A 24,335-nucleotide genomic window follows, 5' to 3' on the forward strand; every position below is an offset into this window, starting at 1 on the left:
TATAAATCTTTGAAATCCCTCGCGCGCATTAACGTTTAATTCGGAAATAAGCGCGCGCTCTGTCCACCTTTTGTCCACGAACTATTATTTGCTCAAGGAAAGAATGATCTTCTATTTATTTAAAACAAGTGCCCTTTGAATAGTGCAAAATAAACACGGTGAAAAATAACCAAAGAGATAGTCCGGTCCGAGTGAAAAGGGGGGGACTTCATAAAAGCTGCAGCAGTCACAGCTGAATGGGAGACGCTTTGAAGTAGAACTTATTATCTGAGGAATACTTTTCGGTCGTCCTAACGACGCTATTGAATCGAAAAGCTACCCCCTTTGTCAGCGATTTGTTCTCCTTTAGTGCAATGCCCGTGGAAATCACTTACATGGTCTACCTTAACATGCAGCCTGCAAATCAGTAACTCCAAGAGTCAGACTCTCAGACGCCACTTTTCAAAAGACAAAGCAGAAGTCAGTGTGAAAACGCAGCGAGTTCTCTCCCGTTTTGCCTTTATTGGACAGAATGATCACATCAGAGGAGGCTGTTTACTGCAGTCTAGTCAGATTTCACACCGTCAGCTTCTCATTATGCGTTTGACGAGGGTTCAAAGTACCCGAGTCATTGTGCACCCTGTTTTAAGCGATGCACCGAGAGCATGTGAAGCACTTGTAATGAAAAGAAAGCATTATATTTTGCAATTTCCCCATTAGAAAAATGCACTTCACACTTTATCTGTTTGAACGTCGCACATATGTTCAACTGCAAGCTCGCAGATGAAATCTGGCAGTGTGAAAGTCTCAGAGGTAAATTACGGCACTAATGGAATATTTGCCATAGTGTTTGAGGGTCTAGGGAGAGAGAGAGAGAGAGAGAGAGAGAGAGAGACAAGTGCATTAAGTAGGCTATTAAATAACACAAATAATTCCAAAATTGTACATGATGTTTATAATTTCTCTTTTGGTTTGGTCAGCTTTGACGGTACACTTGTCAACCACGTAGAATGCATCAAGAATTAATCTATTTTATCAATAAAACGATTAGTGGTTTATATCCACAAAATCTTATAGTGTTAACTAAATGATAGGTACATTTTAATCAAATAAATATCATAAAATAACATAACATTTTATTTGTAAAATTGTGTGACTGTTTATTAATCGATAATTGTGTTATTTAATCATAACTTTAAATCACGTTGAAGAATTGTACATTGCTAAAATATCAGTCTTGCATAAGAAGTCTTTTTCTTTTCTTTTTTTTCAGTCGGTATCTTTAAAGACAGCCACGGAAGAAGAAAAAAAAACATTTTAAAACAACCAAACTAAACTCTTGGTAAACTCAAAATAAAAACAACAAAGTATGCGAGGTATTATAAACATCCGTTGAGTGTTTTACCACAGTATGCTATGAAGACCAAGAAAACTGGGCACATATTCATTCTCCAGGCACTCTGCCAAACTCTTCCAAGCACCCTACCTGCCTACTTACTATCTTAAGTTTCCCGAATAAGTGAGAAAACACAATCCAGTTGCAGCTGCAGGGCTGCATGTTTCCTCCCTGCACTCCGAGGCTGAACTCTAAAAACGGACACCAAAACTTTTGACGCATGGGCGAAAACTCATGGGGTGTGTATACAGTGAAACGTGAGTACATGTTTTATGAGCTCAACTCTGAAGGGAAAAAAATGCTGCATGCTTTTATCGTTGTGACTAACAGTCGTTTAGCGCACTTATTGATTAGGTGTCGTGTTTGTCCTTCGTGCATGCGTTTCAAGATGAGGCTGTTGAGAAGGTTTGCCGTCCCGTTAAGTTAGAGGCCGGATGAGTAGTTGTTTGCTATTTGCTCTGAAAGCTCGAGCCCGACTCAGACAGCTGTGAGTTCACCTATTAGCCCCGATGTCTTTCCCAAAAGATTGCTTGAGTTAAACATCTGACAATGAGCGCTCAGGGGTGCCGCTCGCATGACCTCCACTCGCTTTTAATAGTTTCATAGGAACTTCATTAAATCAATTACTCCACGAGCACATCATAATTTATTTGAACTTATCTCTCAAAAGATTCTTTGCTAACACTTTAATGAACAAGTCATTAACAAACATTATAAAAAGCGTAACATGAAAATACATGAATCAAGTGGCACCGATTTTGCAACCACATCATTCGACACAAACTAAAAGTGTTTTTGGATTTTATTTGTAAGCTTGTTTTTATTTTATTTTATGTAGCCTAGTGCCGTCATATTTGGTTGCAGGACGTTTACTTTCACTGTTGGGATTAAAAGTTTTCTTCGAGCTCGACCCATTTTTATTTTATGAAGCTCTCTCTCGTCGTAACACTGACAGAGTTTTTGAATTAGTGAGGAATACCTGCCCGGTATGACTACGGGAACATGTCTAGAGGGTCCGTAAAGTCTAGAGAAAATTTATAATAAAACTGTAAATAAAGATAAATTAGTAGAAATGTATAGCCTATCAGAACCGACTGCAATGGTTTGTTTAAAAATAATTGTCTATAATGCACAATTTGTGTCAATATGTTTGTATATTTCTTATTAAATGTTATTTCATAAGGAATGTTTAAGTAAACTTTTTAAAAAGAAAAAAAAATACTGGTTAATTAGTGATTGCCGTTATCATGTTAGCTTTGCCTTTTTTTCTCGAACAGCTTTGAGAGTTGAGAAGGACAGTGTATATAACATTATTTAAGTGTAGTGGTACATATTGTGGCCATATATCAACTACAAGATAAAAAAATTCAATAAAATACAAGATGAAATTTGAATATAAAACTCAAAATATGCACCACATACCCTTTCATCGTTAACACATATGAATCAGCTTGACTGTCTGCATGAGACAACTGTCATAATATCTGGCCTCTCCACAACATCTGTGGGTCTCCAAACTTGGTGCTGGTCCAAATATGGATCCCCAGGATTGGGAGGCTTTCCAAGGCTCTTGGTGATGAGAGCAAGGTCGTCCACGGACATGTCCAAGAGCCAGAGCTCTACACCTGGTCCATTCAGCCCATGCAGCACATAAACCAAACCAAACCTCAGAGCCATGCGACCATTTCTCTGCTTGCCTTGTATTTGACAGGTCCTGTTTAAATGGCCCTAAACGCAGGTCTGGACTTCTAATAGAAAAAAAAAAACACTTCATCCATGTGGCAAATGTTCAGAAGCTTTTTCAGGCGGTGCCTTGACATAGGAAATGATGTCATGTTTTATATGAAAGCAGTTTGATCTATATATATATATATATATATATATATATATAGAAAATGTTCAACGCTATCGAATGAGAACAGCGGACATAGTTAATATACAGCTACTTCACATGTTTTGTTTAACAGTATTTTTAGTTGCTGTATGCTTTAGTAAATTGAAACATTTACCTGTAACAGTTCCACCTGCCAGGCCATGAATAGGTGTTATTAAATCAAAAATATTAATAAGAGAGACAGATAGAGAAAGAAAGTTCAAAGTCCTGCAACTGGGCATGGCCTTTCCCAAAAAAATTGGTCTTTCCTCGGTCTGGTGGGATATCACAGGTCAAAAAGTACAATAAAATAAATATATTCATATTTGAAAATTGATTTTTATACAATTATATAAATATTTGGCAGTGAAAACATTCTCTAAAGGAAAAATAGGGAGATGATTTGGTGCACAAATAGTGTGACATCATCTTTACAGCATTGGCTTCCCATTTTGATTTTACATCCTGTAGATGCTGATCCATTCCACATCAGACGAACTACCATGAGCAGCACATCAGAGTCGTGCCTCTGAATACAGCATCTTTCATAGAGGAAAAGGTCAACATTCAGTGAGAGGAAATCATCCTGCACAGCTGGACAACCACAGTGCTGGATCATCTCAGTAAGAGAAAAGAAGAGGGAGCAAGTACAAATATACACCCCTCAAGTGTAAGAGAAGGGATGAGGAAAAAGAAGAGAAGAACAGTCAAAGCCCTCAAAAAAGCCAGTCCACTTCTATGCAGTTGACTTTACATTGCTATATTCTTTAAAACTCTGATGGTTAGATTGAATATAGCTTTTCTTTCCAGTGAAGGCCTAATCTGTGTTTAATAAACCCGTACATTTATAGAATCCCCTGGACTACCCCTAGCGCGTCACTGGCCACCAGAACCTACCGCTGGCTTCACAAGGGTGGCTAGATGTTCTTAAACATCACAAGCTACTTTCTCTGTTTCAAGCTGACCTTGGAATGGCCATTAGACATGGCTTTGAACTACTGGAACTATCTCTCATAGACCAGTGTCAAGGGTCCCCCTGAGTTGATAATGACTTGCTTTCATAACTGCTGTGACATTTTGTGAAGGTGCGCTAGGCGTGCTCACAGGCCATATCTCCAGAATGCAATGCTTCCTTTCCCCCTCAGCAGGTGCGAATCCGAGCTGCATAGTCTGCGATTTTCAGTGCTGTGTTTGCGTATCCTTGAATAAGTATAGGCCTGTCCAGCCTTGATAAGCAATTTGGCTCACTACAGTGTCGACACACGAACTCAGAATTACCACAGAACGGTCAGTGACTGTATGATGTTTGGTTTAAACACCATTGCCACAGTTCAGCGAATACATTATATTATGCCTATTTTTGGTATCACAAACCATATGCTATATGCTATTTGTCTCCCTTGGATCAATTGCTTTGGCTGCTATTGGTTTCATTTGTAAATCTTAAAAGTGCCTGCTAAACGAATAAACGTAATGCAATGGATAATGCAATTAAATTGGCCAAAAACGCCAGAAATTTGGTTTTAGTTTTAGGATTTACACTGTCTAATGGCATACATAAAACAGATTCTTTGAACGTTAATAGCCTTGGTGGTTCAAATATTTGCACTCATAGAAATCGTAAAACGCTGTCAGGTCGCCTGAAAATATGTCTGTCTAATGTTAAAAGCTGAATCTTGTAGGCTGCCGAATGTCTTCATGCCATGTCAGTTCCTGTGGTTGGAAAAAGAGATAAATGAACTCGCTCACTGTGCCCTTACATAGACGAGGGTTGATGAAACTGATGATAGGCTCGGGCTGCTGAAGAAGTGATCCCAGTGGAGACCTTACAGTGCTCTGTCCCACTCACAAGACAAATTATATAATTAGGCACGTGTCTTAGGGGATGGTCACCTTTGCCCCTTTCTTGACATCTTCAATGGTAAATGACAGCATATCTTGCTAAAATAACTGAGCAAATTCATCTTGGTGACAAGCAGAATTCTCTTTACAGTTGTGTTAATTGTCTGGTTTTGAGAAATCCCATAAAAATGACGATATGCACTCAAGGGAAACATTACATTTGATTATAAAGATGATCATGATTCTTAGACTGGCCTGTCTGAGAGATTTGCATGAATCAAAAGCAAATTATTTAAACAGTACAGTCATTTGCATAAATAATAATGAATAAAATACAATACCATACAATTCATTTGGGAAGCATAAAATACAAATGTCTTTTTGTCCAATTCAAAACACTCATTTTATGCGTATTAGTGTCCGTTTTAGGCATCGTTTTAAAGTTTATTTAGCTCTTAATACGTTTGGGAATCGTCGCACTAAAATATGGGCGCTTTTGTCTTGTTTTGAAACCCACACTTCTTTCTCAAGAATTAACGTGCAAACAAACAGAAACGCCCTCGCAGACAGCTTCCTTTCATCACCTCGTGCTTATCACCGGCATTGTCAAAATGTTCGTTGCGGGCCGCGTGCTCTGCAAGGGGCTCCGATTGAAAAAGCAGAGCCCGGGCTCCTGCCTCGTCCAGGCAGGGTTAAGCCACCTCTCCAACCAGGCGGCCCCCAGCGGAACCCTCATTACTTTGGCTCCTGGAGCAGTCAGCTGTGCTGTGGTTCAGAGAAGAGAAGCTCCTTACCTGAGCACCACTGCTTACTTCGCGCCTTCACCAACCTGATTTGACAGCTCACGCTCAACTACAGCCTGCCGAACATGGACATGATGATAAAAATACATTTCTTTTCGTTCCCTGTGAAATGCCACTGTCTTCCTTTTGCTGGCAGTATATGACAGCACTTGGAGATAGCTTACCTTTTAGTGCCAGGTTTTGTTTGTTTAAAATCCACTCCTAGATATAATTTGGAGTGTTTATGCTGTCTGTATATTCAAATAAAGCTGCCATTTCAGCTTACAGGGCTTTGAGGTGTGAGGTTTTATTAAGTTTAAACCCCCATGTGGTTTCTCTTCTGTAGAGGCAACACTTTTAAGCATACGGTGCTTTGTGGACACTGCGGTTATGTTATGTTATGGAGACAGAAAGTGATTTTGTAACCTACTTTTAAACATATTTAATAATCATAGCGTGATAAAATAATTATTTTCATTAAAGCTTTCCGAAGGCTAAAAATATTAATGTCAAAGCAATAAGTGTGTATAAAAGGAAGCCAACGCCATTAGCATTTATAATGTGAAATTCAACTTGAAGTGAGAAATTAAGTGATGATGCTGTCCTACTGCGCAAAGAAAAAGGTAAAATGGGCATGATAAAATGATTCATGAGCCCCAAATCCCACTTTACTCGGCCAGCTAGGTGTTCTTTACGCTGCCCGGAGTCCAGAATTAATTCAAAATAAATAAAGTGGCTTGTTTTTTTCTAAATTTTCTAAATGACAAATTAAAGATAATTTTGTTAACTTCAAATCAGACGCGAAAAGATGTCGGTGTGAAACAAGCAAGTGAAGCAAGTAATCAAAAGTTGTGATGTCAAATTTTGCGGCGAAAATATTGTTTTACACTCATTATAGAGTAAAACCAGACTGTTATAGAGTCTTGAAAGGAACAATTTAGTATTTCAAATGACACTTATTTTGGGTAGAAGTGGGGTTTTTTTCTAATCGAATTACATTTTTCACATCTCTCTCTCGAAGATAGTAAATAGATACCTACGTTTTTTAATTGAAAATATCCACATTGTTAAGATAACTTTTTCGTTAATATAGAAACAAATCTTTACGAAATATTGATTTAGATTAATTAAAAACTTTACCATCTAAAGTATTTCAATGAACTCAGACATATATATTTTTTTAATCTTGGAGTCGCGTTTCCAATTTGTCTTTTCTGACAAGCAAAACTTTTCAGAAACGATGAAAAAATTAAGAAATGTTAAAATGTCGAAAAACCGCTTTTCTATGCGGAATTATGACTTTCAAAATTTCGGTGCTTCTGTCTGGTGCTTCCTTTATTAAAATGACCATTTCTAGGTTTGGAAGGTTCTCGTCCTGTTTTTTTAGCAGTCATAGAAAAAATTTCTCAGGTTTTTTGGCTGTAATTAAGAAATTCGAAATTCCAGTATAAAGCAAAGTAGGCTATAGGCAAACTAATATATATATATATTTTTGTAATAAATCATAAATTAATTTATACATTCATTCATGTTTACTAAATACAAAAGAGCATTAAATAATTTTCAATTCCAAGCAAGTTCAACCAATTAAATGTATTTAATTCAAAGGCAGAATTGTGTCGGCAGCCCTGTCTTTAAACAGCGGTATTCACTCTTCACAAAGTTCTGGGTCTATAGGACAAACATGTTTAATTGGATTAGCAGAGATGATGTCATAAACTACAATTAAGAGCTTGACTGTGCAAACACAGGCACGCGCTGAACGTGTTAAGAGCACAAGCATTATGAAAATTACTGTAAATCATTTTTTATAACTATACGAACAAGGTTTATAAACTTTTTATTTATTTTTAAAAAGTCCTAGCATGTACAAAATAACAGATCAGTGCCAAGTATTCAAACATAGATAATTATAACATTTAACAGATTCATTCAAATTAATTTTGGAGAGAGTAATTCAGTCTGCAAATCATAGAGACACTAAACACAGATAATGTTTATATATCCCATAGGACCAATTGTCCTCCCTATAGTGTCTACAGTCTTTCTAATATAGCCTAATCCATAATTGACGTTGTTAATGTTCTGATATGGGATCAAACTTAGATCAACAATTTCTTTATAATTTTTAATAACACTTTTCAACAAAACATGATGAAACAAGTGATTTTTTTCGGTAGCATATCACATGTAGCCTAATGTTTGTTAATGTTATGTTTAAAGTTCCCCGCCTTGTATAAAACAAGAAACTATTTAAGGGAGAGAATGTAAAGATTTAGGTGTTTCAAATGGCTTGTTTAAGAATGTAGACACGGAAAGATCACTGTGACAAGGGAAGGTGATAAACCAGCGGCTCGTGCTCCCATGACTCAATACCTGACAATTAAGTGAACTGGAAAAGATGTGAGCCTGTGTAGGTGGTTATAGGGTCACTCCAAGATACCCAACGCGTAGAAACCTCTTTAAATTAAATAATAGGGCTTCACGGGCCTCCCGGGAGTTTTTTTAAAAAAAATGAGATATTGAAGACAATGGTGGCCTTATGGACACCTTAAAATAAGCCCCTTTATTACATGACTTATTTTATCAATCGGCCTATTCTTCTCTGCCAACCTTCGCATTTCAGTTATGTCTAAATGTGCATCGAGTTTAATTCACAGTGCACCTGTTACTCATTATAACTTCTTGCGAGTAGATATGAGTGGACAACAAACTAGATCATCTATTCCTCTCGACGGCTCATTCTGGATGCATCTGCACCGTTCTAGGGGGCTTCAACTGCAAAAGTCCTAACAGCCAAGAAGCAATAAATGTCGCCTTTATGAACAGCCATTCTCTTCCTGCCCCCAATTTTGACAGCATCCGGCGGCACACTTCTTAAAGTTCTGTTCTTCTTTCATCAGAAAGCCAGTGGGTGAGATGGTACAAGCTGCGCCAAGCAGTCAAGTCACACAGCAAGCTCACCAGCACTCAAAAGCGTTTTATCGCATCCATGAAAGATATAGCAGAATTGTTTTAATTTCTCTCTAATTCACGAGCGGTTGTGTGATAATGAGCCAGCCGCCATAATATACATAAAACCATGATACTCTGATTATCCTGGAGGCTACGCGACAATTGCACCATTTTGTCACAACAGAAGGAAAAGTCAATTTGAAGGGGGGCTGCGATGGGCTTGTAATTGGGGAATCCACCCATGGGCTGGTCCTACTGCTAACAGTGAGGTGGAAATTACATCTGCTCATATTCTCTGTACAGGCCTGGCGATGAAGATGTTATTAAAGTAGGCTATAAAATATTATTCCGTTAAAAATAGTAATCCTCTTGCAGGAAAACCCTTTTAAATAGTCTTTTTTAAAATGAAGTCACGCATTTCTATTCAAAACGAGTAGCTGTACTTCACCAAAAATAACGTGAACAATATTGTGCATTAAAAGTAGGCCTATAACAGACAGACACAATGCACAAATCAACACTTTTTGACATTGTATTTCTTTAAACTCGCTTGAATAAAGATACATGGGGTCAAGTCAGCTAAAAACAAAAAAAGTTTTAGAGACTTTTTGTCGCACTGTAACGAGTCTGATTTACGTGGCCCCTCGACTTGAAGCCATAGCAACCGCAGACAAAGACCGGAGGAGGTTTACTGGGGTTTGTCCTTTGATCTGTCTCCATTTCAAATAAAGAGTCAGCTCAAAGTCTGCGCTTATTCAGAGAGAACTATCCTTCACTCAAGCACACATTCAGTAGGCTACTCTGGCAAAACGTTAAGCTTATAATACCACATGTGAATTAAAGCTTTTTATACATAGGAAAAAGGACCATAATTAAATATGCATAAAAAATATGGAGCATTAGGAAATATGCAACATTACTGAAAATTACCCTTTCTTTCAAAAGCGTTTATATTACAATAAACTCACGCTGGATTTGTATGACATCAGTGTGTGCGCTAGGGATAAAACAAGAGTTCTTTTAATTTTTAATATGTTGCATTGCACCTAAAATAAAGAATAACAAATAAAAAATCAGAGAGTTGAGGGTCTCGAATCATTCGTACTGACCAAAGAATAAAATAAAGTTCGCACAGACATTTGAAACGTTTAAAAAAAACAACACTGTTTTAAATGTATAAAATGAAGAACAGAGGAAAAACACAATAAAAAGGTCAGCGTCTGTGTAACATCCTCATTCACGCACATTATTAGCCTATTATAATCATCACTAAGGTAATAAAGCGGAGTATTCAGTAAGTTAATACCCCCAAATACAATAATTTGTTGTGTTAATAATTTCTATTAGCTAAAGGCGTAAATTATTGAATGTTTCTCAAATGTCACCAAAAGCTATAGGCATTAATGTCGCATCTGCACCTATTTGCCACAGTGGTATGGCCTATATTTGAAGTTATTCTCTGGCAATGTTATCAAGCAAATTCAAAAGTCACATTAACCTACGTGCAAAAAAACGCCAGACATTTTACAACATTACTAGAGTTCAATTTCACTCATTATACCCCCACTGCCAATAAATTCAATTTCATTTCAATTACACATTATTTCCAAAATTGTTCCTGCTTTGCTCTTGTTGTAAACGATTCGTTTTATTGCAGGGGAATTATCTTTGTTGAAATGAGTTTGTCATATATTGTCTAGTAAAAGAATTAAGTCATTATTGGGAGATCCCTTGGCGAGAAATTAGGCGAGCAAAATCCTCCCTGCCACACGGGTCCCATTGAGATTAATGAAAAATATGTAAAACGTTTCCTTTTAATTTTCCTCTGAAAGCACTTTGCATACATGCGTTTTCTCTGCTGGGTTGATATCAGATAATTTATGAGAGCAATCTCAGCACATAACCATCAGGACTGTGTTTCAAGCCTAATTGAGTGCTGTCAAGATTAGGTAAGGTCCTATTCGTGTTAATTGTATTGTACTCTCTTTGGGAATACTAGTAAATGTATTTAAATAATTCCGCATTGTGAGCTGAAAAGATTATGTCAACTTACAGGCATAATAGAAATGTCATGAAAAATGACAAAGAAGTAGGAGGAAGTAGTATTTCGCAGAACTATGAGTCCGCAAATCCTTTAAACCCTGAATCATTGTCTACACAGAGCAGTTCCAAGCTAATTAATAAAATAAATGGTGCCTTTAGTGCACTGATCAGAGGATTAATTCTACTGCTAAATGTAATTTCACTTTATAATAAATATCACATACTTCTATTACAAACATAAAAATCAATAAAGGCACAAAAACCCATAAGGTAGGGGTCAGCCAAAAAAAAAAAAAAAAAGCTAGTTTCAAATTAATGTCATATCAATCAACAGCCATATTTCACACTTATTTTCAAGAGGCTTAAGTTTCAGAGGTCATCATAGGAGTTCTTGTGTTTTGGCTGGCTGGTGTTAAAGGGATGGTTCACACAAAGATTTTAATTCTGTCATTTACTCACCCTCCAAACCTGTATAGATTTATTTCTTCAGCAAAACAATATTTCAAAAAATGTTTAAAAGTAAATGTGGTCTAAAAACATTTCATTGTATGGACAGCAAAGACATTTTTCAAAATTTGATGAAAGGATATATATTTTGGGTGTACTATACCTTAATGCTAATATCAATATTAAATCACATCTAACATTAAACTAACAAGTTTGTAAATAAATAAATAAATATATTAGTGCTGTCAAATCACATCTAACATAAAAGTTTGTAAATATATAATATTTATTATATATATATTTACAATCTTATGTTAGATGCGATTAATCACGATTAATCAATTTGACAGCATATATATATTGTAAAATTTTATAATTTAGACAATTAAACGCAGGACGGCTCTAGATGAATCTCATCGCATTGGCCTACCAATCCTACGGTCTCAGGATCTGATTGAGAGTCTTCAGACATGCTTAAAGAGCGCTTAGAGCGAAAGGGCTTGTCTGACATGAGTCCAAAAAGACAATTCCAAAGAAAATGAAAAATAAATGAGTGCAAAAGGCAGAGAGCATGGAGGGGTGGGGGGCGTGGAGAGGTGTGGGACGGGTGCCAGGCCGTCAGCTTATTGTCGAGCCCTTTGGGCCACTCACAGCAGCGGCTTCCATATTTTTGTTTGTGTCCCCAGGCTGGCACGGATCTCAGGCCGAGTCGCTTGGTACAGACACTATTGATCACACCATATTCAGTTGTGCTTTATGCAGAGGCCTTTATTACCATAGTGACCAACTGAACCATCAACCATTCCCCCCACCCCCATCCCCATCCCCATCCCCATCCCAGACAAATCTGCCCTAGACATTTCTGCCAAATATCTCATCAGCTCGTGGGAGACCAGCAGGAAGGAGCGGGAACATAGCGTACTGTAGGATGTATTCACGACAAACACGACATAAACAATAACAACGCCCTCAAGGGTGGAAAGGATGGTCATTCATTGGGAATGACATCCTAAAGTTTTATTTCAAAAGAGGCGTTCTTGTCAAAGTGAGTGTGAGGAACACTGGTGAAACAGACAACGGCGGCACATCGTGGCCATGTTCATGGTGACTCCGAAGCTGGATGGAGAGATGGGAACCACTGACCGGTTAACACATCCATAGAAAACCGCTGATATTTACATAGATTGATTCCTTGCGGAGCTCTTTGTGTACGTGTTTGCTAGCGAGCGAGCGTGTGGCACGCTGCGTAGAGCTTACGCCAGGCTGCAGACACATTCAAGCCTTGTCTTGAAGAACAAAATGACTTGCTGAGTCCCCCTGAAACAAAGGCCTACAATTTAGAGCGGGCTCATTCTCTCGATGTTGGTTTTAGTAAATTCATGGCGGCTTCTTGGCAAATAGCGCTTTGATGTTCCGGGGCCTGGAGGAGCCTTCAGGCTGAATGGAAGCTCAATGGCAGGGCAGCTCTGTTTGTTTGCCCTTTCGCAGGGCACGCACAACCTTTACCACGGTCAATCGTCTACCCTGACAAGAGACGTGCAAGGGGCGAACATGATACACACAAACGCAAAATAATGCATAAAATGGTCATGCACCAGGAATTGCAGAAGACAAAATAATCAATCAATTACTAATTAAGCATCACATAGCACATCATCTCTGTTACTGGTTAAACAATGCACAGATCATTTTAGCTGTTGACGTGAAGTGCGCGGCACCGCCAGCATGGTGCAGAGTTTGATGTCTGAGGAACCCAGATTTGGCTCATTTTCCCTGAACAGTTGAAGCCATTGTGACAATGTTCTGAGCCTGCTTCAGAGATGGCATGTCAATCATACTGCCATGAAAGGTGAAAGCCCCCTGAGGAGAGGAGAACAGAACACTGGTTGAATAAAAATAAAGGTAGATATTGTCTTGAAGAACATATCCTACTACACAGCTTTAATGCAATGCATATACAACACAACAAAGAAGGATAGGATGGTTAGAGAGTATATATATACATTTCAAAGGAAGGATTTTTTTTAAATGCTTGTGTTAATGGTGTTTATTGCAGCGATGTTAGCTTCCAAGCCAGTGTTTCATTCAAGATGGTTGGGAATTTAAAAGTACTAAAAATACTAAGAAGCATTAGAATGAAAATGGAGATATTCTTGACAGCTGCAGGAATTAGAGCTGGAAGTCTTTTATTTGCATGCCAGATACTCCTGTTCACTCCACCACTGGACTGAGAAGGATATTTCAATCAGTCTACTCGTTCACAACCTCTTAAGAAGAAAGAGTTTCAGTAATTACATGACATATGCATCCAAAGAAACTAAATCTGCAGTTAAGCTGCATCCTAAATGTAATGTTATGCTGATAGAGTCTAAAAATGATTTGTTGAGAGGCAGTAAAACCTCAGGTGGGGATTTTGCAAACATTTTCTGTAACAAATCTGCAAGGAGATTGAAGAGGGCACAGACAAAAAAATACAGGAAAACACAAAATAAATCGAGCAACTGTGTCCCGGAATCTCAGTTTGTGAGCAAAGAGCCGAACGGGGAGAGTGCTGCTGATGCACCCCCAGGCCATCCTTAGCGTAAGAATTACTGGCAGATTGTACATTACTAGCACATCTCAGACACGCGCAGCCCTACCGAGCAGAAAACGCAGGACTCAATGATGCACTAAATTAGGAACTATAATATTCAACACCTCATTTGATTTTCTCAGACAAAAGCTACAATGCTGTATGCACCATGGAGGATATCTTGATGCTATATCAGGCTGGAAAATAATACAGATCTCTGTGTGGAAACTCCAGGACTAGTAAATGTGCACCTTTCCCAAATTCTGATGCTCCTCGAATGCAGCGATCAGCTCCGTGGCCCACTTGATTCTCTCTGGACTGGGGGCAAATTCCTCTTGAACGGCCTTGATCTGGTTGGGGTGAATCACTTGTTTTCCTACCAAGTGAAAAAAAAAAAAAAGTCACTAACAACATAAACAGTAAATAAATATTCCAAAGAGAATAACATATTTAATGTCTCAAAATGAATGAATGAATGAATGATTAAATAAATAAATTGAAATCATCCTGAACATTCATACTTCAGTAACATTTATAATAAAATTGATAATATAAAAAAAAAATCTTATTTCTTTAACCACCTATCGTAATGTACATACAAATTCATTCCACAACCAAAAGTGTCCAATAATAAGAGTGAGTAGTATTTGCCTATAGATGTCAGCCCACATGTAGAATAAATATTCATTTATTTAGGTCTAAAACTTTTTATTTGTATTTTTAGTACACCATTAGCAGTGCAGCCCACTCACATACAACACTACAGGAAGTAGTACTATTCTGTAAAAATAGAAGGAAAAAAAACATCATCTAGGATTATTTCTCCACATTTAAAGGGCTTTGGCTCAGTAGAAGCAAAGGCATTGGTGGGCATTTTCTCCTCCTTTCTCCAGTACAGCTCCCTGACCAAGAATGAATTTAAGGGACACAGCAGGGAGAGAGGATGCTATGAATTATGGGTGTCATCCCGATTTTCGCCTTGTGCCCCGCTGAACTCTGAAACTTTACTGCACGCTTAGTTACACTTCAATCTGAGGCAGCCTCTGAGAGACTTCACTTGCTGTTTTTGTTACAGGCCTGTGTGAGAGCCACACACACGTAGTGTCACCTCAACACACTTCATGCATACACACTATACACATAGATGTCAAGGACAGCAGCATCAGCTACGTGTGTTAATGATCCAACGCTGGGGTGAAAAATTGGAGGCGACTACAACAGATGACCATGAAATGACCCATAATGTCCATGCACTTACTGAATCTACCTCTAAAAACACAAGCTTTGTGAGCATCTGATCAATTGAAATGATTTCTTTCTTTTTGATTTTAAAATTAAATTTCTTCTTTTTTTAAATTTCCATAATCTATCTATCAATCAATTAATTAATCAATCATTTATTTCTAGAGCATGTTTAAAACATTTAAAAAACGTTAATATACATAAATACCAACAAGCCAAAATAAGTAATATAAGCAAAATAAGTAATAATATTATAATCTGTCGTTTATTTCTATTGAATAATTTTATTAATAATAATATTGATATTAATAAATATAATAATGGGTTTTAGAAAGACCTATGTAAATAAAAAATAACAACGACAACAATAATATAATAATAACCAATAATGTTATTAGTATTATTAATTTTTATCTTTGTAAACCCAAGGTTGCTTCATTGGCAATTTGGGTACCATTTTCAAATATACATTTCCTTTTCCACCCTACTTTGCTGCATCGGCTAAGAAGCTAAAACGGATTACGGTCATGGAGGCTGAAACCTTATTCTCAAAAATAACATCTGTCCAGTGCTGCACCATAATAATCAGGGACGTTTTCCCAGATCAAAACTCTAGGTGATGAGACTTCATTTAAAAAAAATAACTCTTAGCTCGTCTCTTAAAAACAAATACAGAAAGGTATCTAGCTGACAGCCGTAGAATTTAATACATGAGAAAACCATTAGCTCCATCTTTGGGTCTTTCCCCAGTTAACCCATCTGAAACAGCTTCTGCCATGTGTTATCTATTGAGATCCCACATAATTTAGCACACAATATTACATATTGCAGCATTATGTCAGTCATATGTTAACACGGTCTTGCAACAGCACAGGTGTTACTTTCTGCATCTTTTACACATTGCCGAAGCCAAATACTGCAAGGTACGACAATCTGATGATGCAGCTGAGAGTGAACGAGGCGTCAGGTTAACCAATGACAGCTAAGCATGCGCTTTAATGTAAATAAACCAAACCAGCTTGGTGACTGTGTTTTTCTATTTGAGCCAACAGTGCTGCAGAAGGAAGAATCACCAGTGTGTGTGTGTGTGTGTGTGTGTACTGTCCCTCTGCTGCTCTGGAGGAGACGGCCTGTTGGATCAACACCCTAAAGCTGAGGCTCAAGGTCCATGTTTGTGACGCCCATCCCAGAAAAGACTGGCAGGGGGTCGTTCCCTCACATCAACAAAATATGCCCCTTCCCCAGACTGCCACCTGTTCAGGAGCTGTCTGTTCTGAGCCAGCTAGTGACAGAGTGAGCAAGGGGGGCGTGGTGAGCCCTTACGCCGCGCCGCTATTGGCCGGCTGCAGTGCATCATTAATGTTCCCCAATGCCATTTGGCCAATCACAGGGTGCCATCTGTTTTGAGTATGTCTGGTTGGCTCACTACCATTTAGCAGAGTACCACTGTTAGATGATTCTCAAAATCTCACTTAGAAGGACAGAATTTATGAAAAAGGCAGAAAAACAACAACCGAAAAGGATAAACGTGAATAAAAAAAAAGGAGGAAAATCTTATTTTGAATGATCTTAAATAATACATAACCTTTTTATATTGTTTCATTTTAGGAGACAAGCAACAAAATTCTTATTCATTATACAGCACCATATATGTGTAGCTATGACTCAAAAATCCTTTTAAAGACATAAGGGCCAAGTCAATTCACAGGTGGGGAGTTCAGGGAAATAATGTTTAGACAATATGTGTGAAGTAATACATCCAAGAGGAGAGGATAAAATTTATGTTAAGACTCATCTTAATTTGTAACTTTTTGGCCTTTCTGTTTTGTACCAGATTTAACTGCTTGTCTGTTGCTAAAGATGTGATCATTGTAGTATTTAGCCCAATTATTATTTTCAAAGGAATACATTTACTTAAGAACAAATATATTGGAAAAAGTGTTTCTCATGGTAGATAAAATGTCCAATTAGTTATTTAAAAATATTTTAGATAAGTCTGCCAATTTATTTCTAACACCACATTGAAGGACATTTTCTGATTCTAATTTTAAAACGTTAAAATCAGAAACACAAAGGTACAATTTCCTGATTTAAAATAAATAACTAAAGCACATAAAAAAAAAAAAAAAAAAAAAAAAGTTATTTCAACTAACCATTTTATTAATAAAAACTATTCTGAGACCCCAATTATTGTATTTGCATTAAATATTATCGAAATAGATTTGCTCATGCAAGTTTAATACAAAATAAGAAGAAAAATATTGGCTAAACTACATTTATCTGCATGCAATCTTAATTGCCTACGGATAAAAACACACTCACTGACACACACTTCACACTGAGGGTGTAAACTGTAAACAGTGTTTCTGTAGGCCTCCTCACACAGGGACCTCAGACTAGCAGTGGCAAACAGAACGGCGGTGAGCTGAGCGCATGCTACACGAGGAGCCGTTCCAATTCAGACTCGCGCAAGAGGCAGAAGAGAGTCATCAAACCCGACCCCACCTGCCTAATTACAGGCTGCTGAACAGAGCGCCCGGCTGATGGGCTGCAACATGGCATGATCAACCCGCAGGCTGGCTGCTGGGGAAATACAAACAACCAACCTCGCAGTGGCACCCTGATGGACATCCTGGGACACCACAAACCGTAAAACAATGATACAAAAGTAAATAATTCAGTTGCCTCACATGAATATTTGCATTTTTTAATTGTTGTATGGTAACCAGTTTCTGCCAAAATACAAAAATTACTCAAGTAAAAAAATTGGTAATTTACTGCACTGTAGTATCCATTACAATCATCAAGAAAAAATGTCAGAAAGATTCTGAAAGTCTTTTGCATAGGCTGAAGGCAATCCAATATTAATTAATTATTATTTTACAGTAGTAATAATATTATGGTATTTTTGGAGAGACTATGGTTATCATGGTAATGTTTTATAATGGTTGTAAATGCTCTTCAATGAATTGATGAATTCTCCTAAAATATTTTCATTAAATATTATAATATTCTATTAGATATTCCATTAAATAATAAAAGCTTTTTTTCCCCCTGAGTTGAATGATAATAAAAACAGTGGCTTAAATTAAATTCAGTGTTAGATGGAATTATTGATGAATTTTGATGTTTTCAAAAAATTGCATGAAGAAAAACAAGACAGGAGAAAAGTGAATGTTGTTTAGCAGAGGAGTGCGGTGTTCTGGAGGAATGGCAGTGCTAGTGTATACAGAGATGTGCATGGAGAACAGTGTGTATTCTGCAAACAGCAATTACATATTCATTAGCGGAGGCTCAGAGGAGGGCTGTGTCTGGCCTCCCGTGGCCAGTTACCCGCTCACCAGGACTCCACGCACACACACTTGCCTGGCTACAAACCCACACATCGCTAAACTGTGAACATACGTCGGTCTCCCACAAACACACTCGCAAATAACAGATACACATTCACACAGACAAAAAAAATAACATGCACGCATGCGCACACTGACAAACACATGCCAGTAACTTTCTTTTTAAAATTTCATGTACCGTATGTAGGATATTAAATGCTTGGGTAGTAAATAAAATCACCAATGCAATATGGGCAACATTAAAATTATAAAACAGATGCCACAAAGTGTTGCAGATTTCAAATATAACAACCAGCACTAATGTCAGCACATCAAATATAAGATGTAGAGGAACTCAAAGGTGTAGGAAGAGAAATACAACAAAATACACAAAACAACCCACTAATCTCCAGAGGATAAAATATAAAATTTATGAAATGTAATTAATATTTTCATTAAGGAATTTTGCAAGTTAAATACAAGTTGCGCTCTATTCATCGCATCCTTTAAGACCTGGATATTATGATGTCAATCACTTCAGCCAATCACTGGTTCTCTTACTTGTTTTGCTCATGCAACAGAAATGTTTACCAAGTTCTGCCAGTATATTCTCTATATGCTGTTATGCATATGTTAGAGCATGAATTTTCATTGAGATCCTAAATCATTTGAGAACCAAGACCCACTTAAAGGAGGACCAGGCAAAAATGCAATACAGTAAGTGAACAGAAAAGAAAAATGATGCTGTCAGCGTACCAGTGAAGCCCATGAGTGCGCCCTCTCTGGCCTGCTGCCTCAGTCCTTCCACATCCTGGTAGTCGATGTAAACAAGGTCGATCGCCTGGAGACCGAACGCTTTGGTGGTGACCACCACTTTCTGCCGAGCGTACAGGAGTTCTTTAGCGTCTTTAGTGCGTGTGGCTCCTAGATCAAAAACATGATTTTTAAAAATCAAGCATCATATAACAAATATGTGCAGTTTGAAGGGGTATTAATGACATATCATACAATTGCATCGTTTACATTAACTTATCATTATTTTTGGTGCTGTCACAAAACAAACCAAAAAAATAACAGAAAGTGGAAAAATGGTTTATTAAAGAGAGATAAAAAGATAGCAAACCTATGCTGGCACAAAAGTCATCTGACCCAAAGACAACTCCGTCATGATGAAGACCTGCCTTTGGCCCAAGATCTCGAAGTGCTTCACACACTGCCTTCAAGAAAAAGAGAAAATAAAGAGCTGTGCAAACGTGTGTGTGTGTGTATGTGTACTTTGGCACTCAATCAAATCACAGAGTCGAACGACTCTAATTTTCCACCAATACTCCCTTTATCGCTGTCCATGCCTCTGTTCTTTATATTTGTGTTTAGAAATGGAACTATATCAGATATTTAAAAAAAGAAACACACACACACACAATTAATGGCCCGTCTCTGTCCCTGTGGATGGAGGAATCTAGAAATCTGTGAAGACCATCCAAGGCTGCAACTAACCCCAGAACCAGGACTAGTGAGAGACCGTCTGGAATGTGATATGACCGTGTCAGGCGCGGAGCAGATGGAATTTCTTGAATGCTTTTGTTGGGTTCCAAATTAATTTCACTTCTTGCTGTGACTCTGCAATATTTCCCTGTCTTGGCTCTGGGATTCTGTCTAGCCAGCACAACAGAGGGTTTGGGGGAGGGGGGAAGTAAAATAATCAAAAGAAAAAAGGGAACTGCATATTTTATAAGCAGACAAAAAAAAAAACATGACTTCGGCCATTTTTTTCCTGATAGGGGCAATTTTAATATCTATAACTCAAAATATAAGGTGTTATTTACCTTAAAATTCAGCAGACCCAAAGCAGTTTCCACAAAGGTGACCAAGCGGATGGGTTCCTCAAGCTGTCTGCCTTTTAAGTACCGCTGAAACCTGTCAACAAACTGAAACAAACACACAGTCAAAAACAGTTTAAACAGAAGACATTGTTTAAAAGCCTAATTAAATTGAAAAACTTCTGACTCAGGGTTTTGGAGAAAGAAGAAGAATAAAGAGATATGGCTTGACAAGATTCACACAGTCTTTGGACAACTCCCGTTTCACAGGGGCCCTCGAGATATACTACAGGTTCCTGTCTGAATTTACAAAGAAAGGATCGCTGAATATGAAAAGGGAAGGGATGAGATTTGAGCTGTCTGGGAGTGCATTTCATTTCAGTTTTATGCAGAGCCTCGGCTTCCCCCGGCGGACAGACTCGTGAGACTTGCGATGTGTGATACGACACTTCTCCGCGCTATTCATTTTCCCGCTAATATTTGAGCTTACCTAAGAAGGTTTTAAAATGAAGTTTGGTGCTTTGAAGACCAAAGCATTCCGATTTTTTCCAACAGACCAGTTCACAGCTAGCCGTGGACTGCCAGTGGGGTTGCCCAAATTCCAAAATCTATCATCTGGAAACACACAAAAGCTCCCTCTGTCAGATATTTTCTTTTAAAGCCTGTACAAAAATAAAAGGAGGGGGAGGGGAAGGGAAGGGAAGGGAAGAGAAAAAAAAAAAGAAAAAAAAACTCAAAGCAGAAAAGTGTAATTCCCTGTCCCCCCCGTTCCGTCTCTCTTTCACACATTGGGGACAGCAGATTAAAATAACCTCAGGTACGTCAAGGCTAGTTTTCCAAATAAAGGCTAAAATATCCCACACACACTTGTTTTATTAGCTCAAAGAATATACCTTCATTGAGGGATTTTTTTCTAATGGGGGAATTTTAATCATCTCCCCATTCAATCTCAGTAGGATAAATCATATCTGAGAGATTTGCATAAATATAAACCATCAAAGACTTTTCATCTTCAAAGGGGTTTTCAAGACCCAATAAGCTTTGTACTGTAATCATCTGAGGTCACAACCCTGCAGGAGTAATGCTGCTATGGCAACATAAAAACGCCAACGGCTTAGCATAATATTCCCCTCGAACGGAGAAAAGGGAGGGAGAGGGTAGGGCTTGTTTGGCGGCCCTTCCATTTCCTCACTGTCTCTTTTATCAGACGCCACACTGCCCTCTCCGACGGCTCCGTATTTTTGCGTAAAATTATAGCCACTTGGCAGAGAAATTAAGCATTTATAGCCCTCAATCAAACGAAAAGCTCTGTCCCGTCACGAGGCGCCATTGGGAAGTCAATGAGTGACAACAAATTACAGGTGTGCTTTTACTACACTGAAGTAATGGGAACGGTCGGCCCCTTCAATATTTACACAGTCTGGGTATTGAACCGCACTTGTGCAAGCGCTAATACCACTCTCAGGTGACAAGCTTTTCCGTTCGCTATAGGCCGCTTGTGAAAACCCACACTTCTCGACAACAAGTGCCACGGCGGCCCCATCCACCATGATCCGGATGGAAACGAGGCAGGGATTTTGGGGCGAGGGAGCCGCTAGAGCGAAAAAGGCGGCAAGTGGATAAGTTTCAATTAATTCTCTTCAAAAGAGGGCCAGATTAAATGTTTCCGGCCTGCTGAAGTGCTCATTTCACCGTGTGGTGGTGGTAGTGGTGGAGGGGGGAGAATTAGGAGCGGACGGGGAGGGACGGGACTCGAGCTGGTTCCTTTCAGGACTCAGTAGTGTGGCGGCCAAAGAATGCGCACAGCTCCGAATCTGTGGGAGAATTGTCTGTGGACAAAAGGAGGAGGGGGGGAGAGTTACGCCTGTTATAGTCCAATAAGCCTTGTCAGTCAAACAAGCACAGAGAGAGAGGATAGAAAGGGAGAGTAGAAGATTTTCACACAAAAGGAAACAAGTAAGTCCATCTTTTAGCAACAAATCAGTCTGGAGGTTCCTCTGCTCATCTACGTTAAAAAGGGGAAGAAAATAAACAACAGAGGGATTTAGGGTCGGCCGGCCGCCGGGACGAGAAGAAGAGGAGGAGGAGAGAAAGATAATCAGGCTTGTAGTGGTACGACTTTGTGATGTGTGTTGGATTAGACACTCACTGACTACTCATCAAAAGACACAAACACATACATAAGGGAAAAAGAGATATTTAATGCTAATTTAATAGCCGACGATTATTTCATTAAAAAATAAACAGTAAAAAGTACCATTATTAAGCTCCCTCTTCATTCCAGAATAAAACAAGTTACAACTTATTCAACATACTTATTCAGTATGTTGTTATTTTCTTTAACCTCACAAAAGCAACCATAGTTTCTGCAGATATTGTTACTAATGTATGCCTAAAATAAAGTAAAAAAATAAATAAAAAAAATAATAATAATAATAATAATTTAAACGTTTAAAGCAAATAGAATTACAAAAATAATCAGTTGTTGAAAATGTAAAGAAAAACGTTTGTCTGCCATTGATTGGTCAAACAGGTAGTCCTGCCCCCTAATTCATGCCATTGGTTGAATCAATGTTGCTGTGTCAGACAGCACAAACAAACAGACCAATAACAGCACAGAACCACTGTCCTTTTAAGAAAGGAATTAACCCACAAATGACTTGCATGGTCTCTGCATATTTAAACAGTTTTTTTTTTTTTGATGATAGTTTTCTCTAATACCACAAAAATAATTTGTGGCAACAAAAACTGTAGTAACTATATTTTTTTTTACAAAAACTACAGTGACCAACTGTGGTCAATTTTGGTAAGGACTCTGTACAACCAAGTATGATAATGTATCTAAACTGTTCAGATCTGTGAGACTAAAAAGGGAGAGAAAGAGAAAAGATAGAAACATCCTCTCCTTTCATGTTTGTCTCACGCCACTTTCAAAGCAGTGGGCCCATGTCAGGTCAGTGCTACATGACTTCCTCTCCGCTCACAATCTCCCATATCCTGCTGCGGCTATGAGCTCGACCGTGTGCAAAGCATGTGGAGAGCATGTTCTATCCCCCACCACATATGTGTGCACTTTTTTAATGCATTCACACACACTGTATTACTCAATGTGACATATGTGTAGGGGTTGTATTGATTTTCGAGTGGCTAAGTGGGTAGTGAATAGCAGATTCATTTTACTTTGACAAAACTCTGAAAATGGGGTTATTTTACATGTGGCTGAGAGAGGAGGATACCCGATACCAACTGTATGTAACAATGATAGTAAGATAATAATATAATTGGAATATTACCGAGTTGCAGTAAGTGTATATATATGTATATATATATAAAAAGAATCAATAATATATTAACTAATATGTATAATTTACTAATATACATTACATGCGCACGAGCACGCGCACGCACACGCACACAAGGGCTTTTCACTTAAGTTGTTGTTTATGAACTACTCTATGGGCGGCAAATATTTTTCAGCAATAGACAAAATGGCAGTGAACAAGAATGAGAGAGAGAAATATGAGCACCTGTCAGCAATTAAAAAGAAAAGAAACATAGAGCGGCCCGGGAAATATATGAGCATTAATTAAAACCACTAGTTAAAAACTTCCTGCTTCAAGCCTAAACTAACTGTGAGCAACAGACTAGGGGCCCCCTCCATCTCTCAGCCTCCCCCCCTCCCTCTCTTCATCTACCTAGTTAAGACATTGTGGCTTCTTTCAGGTCTTTTCAGTGCTCATGCAGAGTAGCTGAATACTGCAGATTTGGGCTGGGTTGGCTGGTTGGGGGAAATGAGCTGGAGGGATTTGGGGGCTGGTGTATTGGCTGTGCTGGGGGCCTCCTGGGGCCGACTACCAGAGGAAGCCCTGCTTTGATGGACGAACAAACGTCTAGAAGAATCCTCAACACCTCCTGCAACTCACACATGGAGGTGATCAGGAGGAATGAGTGTTTTGTGGCTTTTAGCTTTAAGACCTATATGCTAGTGTCACTGACTGACTGACCGGCCATCTCTATAATAATGAGATCTACGAGTGGCTAAAGTGTCCACC

At 38.4% G+C, this 24,335-nt stretch overlaps 1 protein-coding gene across 2 annotated transcripts in view; it reads right to left on the bottom strand.

Moving 5' to 3' along the window:
• Window positions 1-2,763: 2,763 nt before the first annotated feature.
• clybl (citrate lyase beta like) overlaps window positions 2,764-24,335 on the bottom strand; it is an 82,721-nt gene continuing 61,149 nt past the window's right edge. Inside the window, exons 4-8 of one of the 2 annotated variants that reach the window (XM_056260648.1) lie at window positions 20,290-20,391; window positions 19,587-19,680; window positions 19,220-19,387; window positions 14,141-14,265; window positions 2,764-3,123 (exon numbers count right to left, since the gene is read on the bottom strand). In XM_056260648.1, coding sequence (XP_056116623.1) covers window positions 3,094-3,123; window positions 14,141-14,265; window positions 19,220-19,387; window positions 19,587-19,680; window positions 20,290-20,391 — 519 coding nt within the window. In that variant the 3' untranslated portion in view covers window positions 2,764-3,093. Of the gene's footprint in view, window positions 3,124-12,286; window positions 13,178-14,140; window positions 14,266-19,219; window positions 19,388-19,586; window positions 19,681-20,289; window positions 20,392-24,335 lie in introns of those variants that run through there. The other variant, XM_056260647.1, reaches the window with a different exon arrangement.

Source organism: Rhinichthys klamathensis, unplaced genomic scaffold (assembly GCF_029890125.1).
Source record: "Rhinichthys klamathensis goyatoka isolate OS25496 unplaced genomic scaffold, OSU_Roscu_1.1 h1tg000177l_1, whole genome shotgun sequence".
Taxonomy (NCBI): Eukaryota; Metazoa; Chordata; class Actinopteri; order Cypriniformes; family Leuciscidae; genus Rhinichthys; species Rhinichthys klamathensis.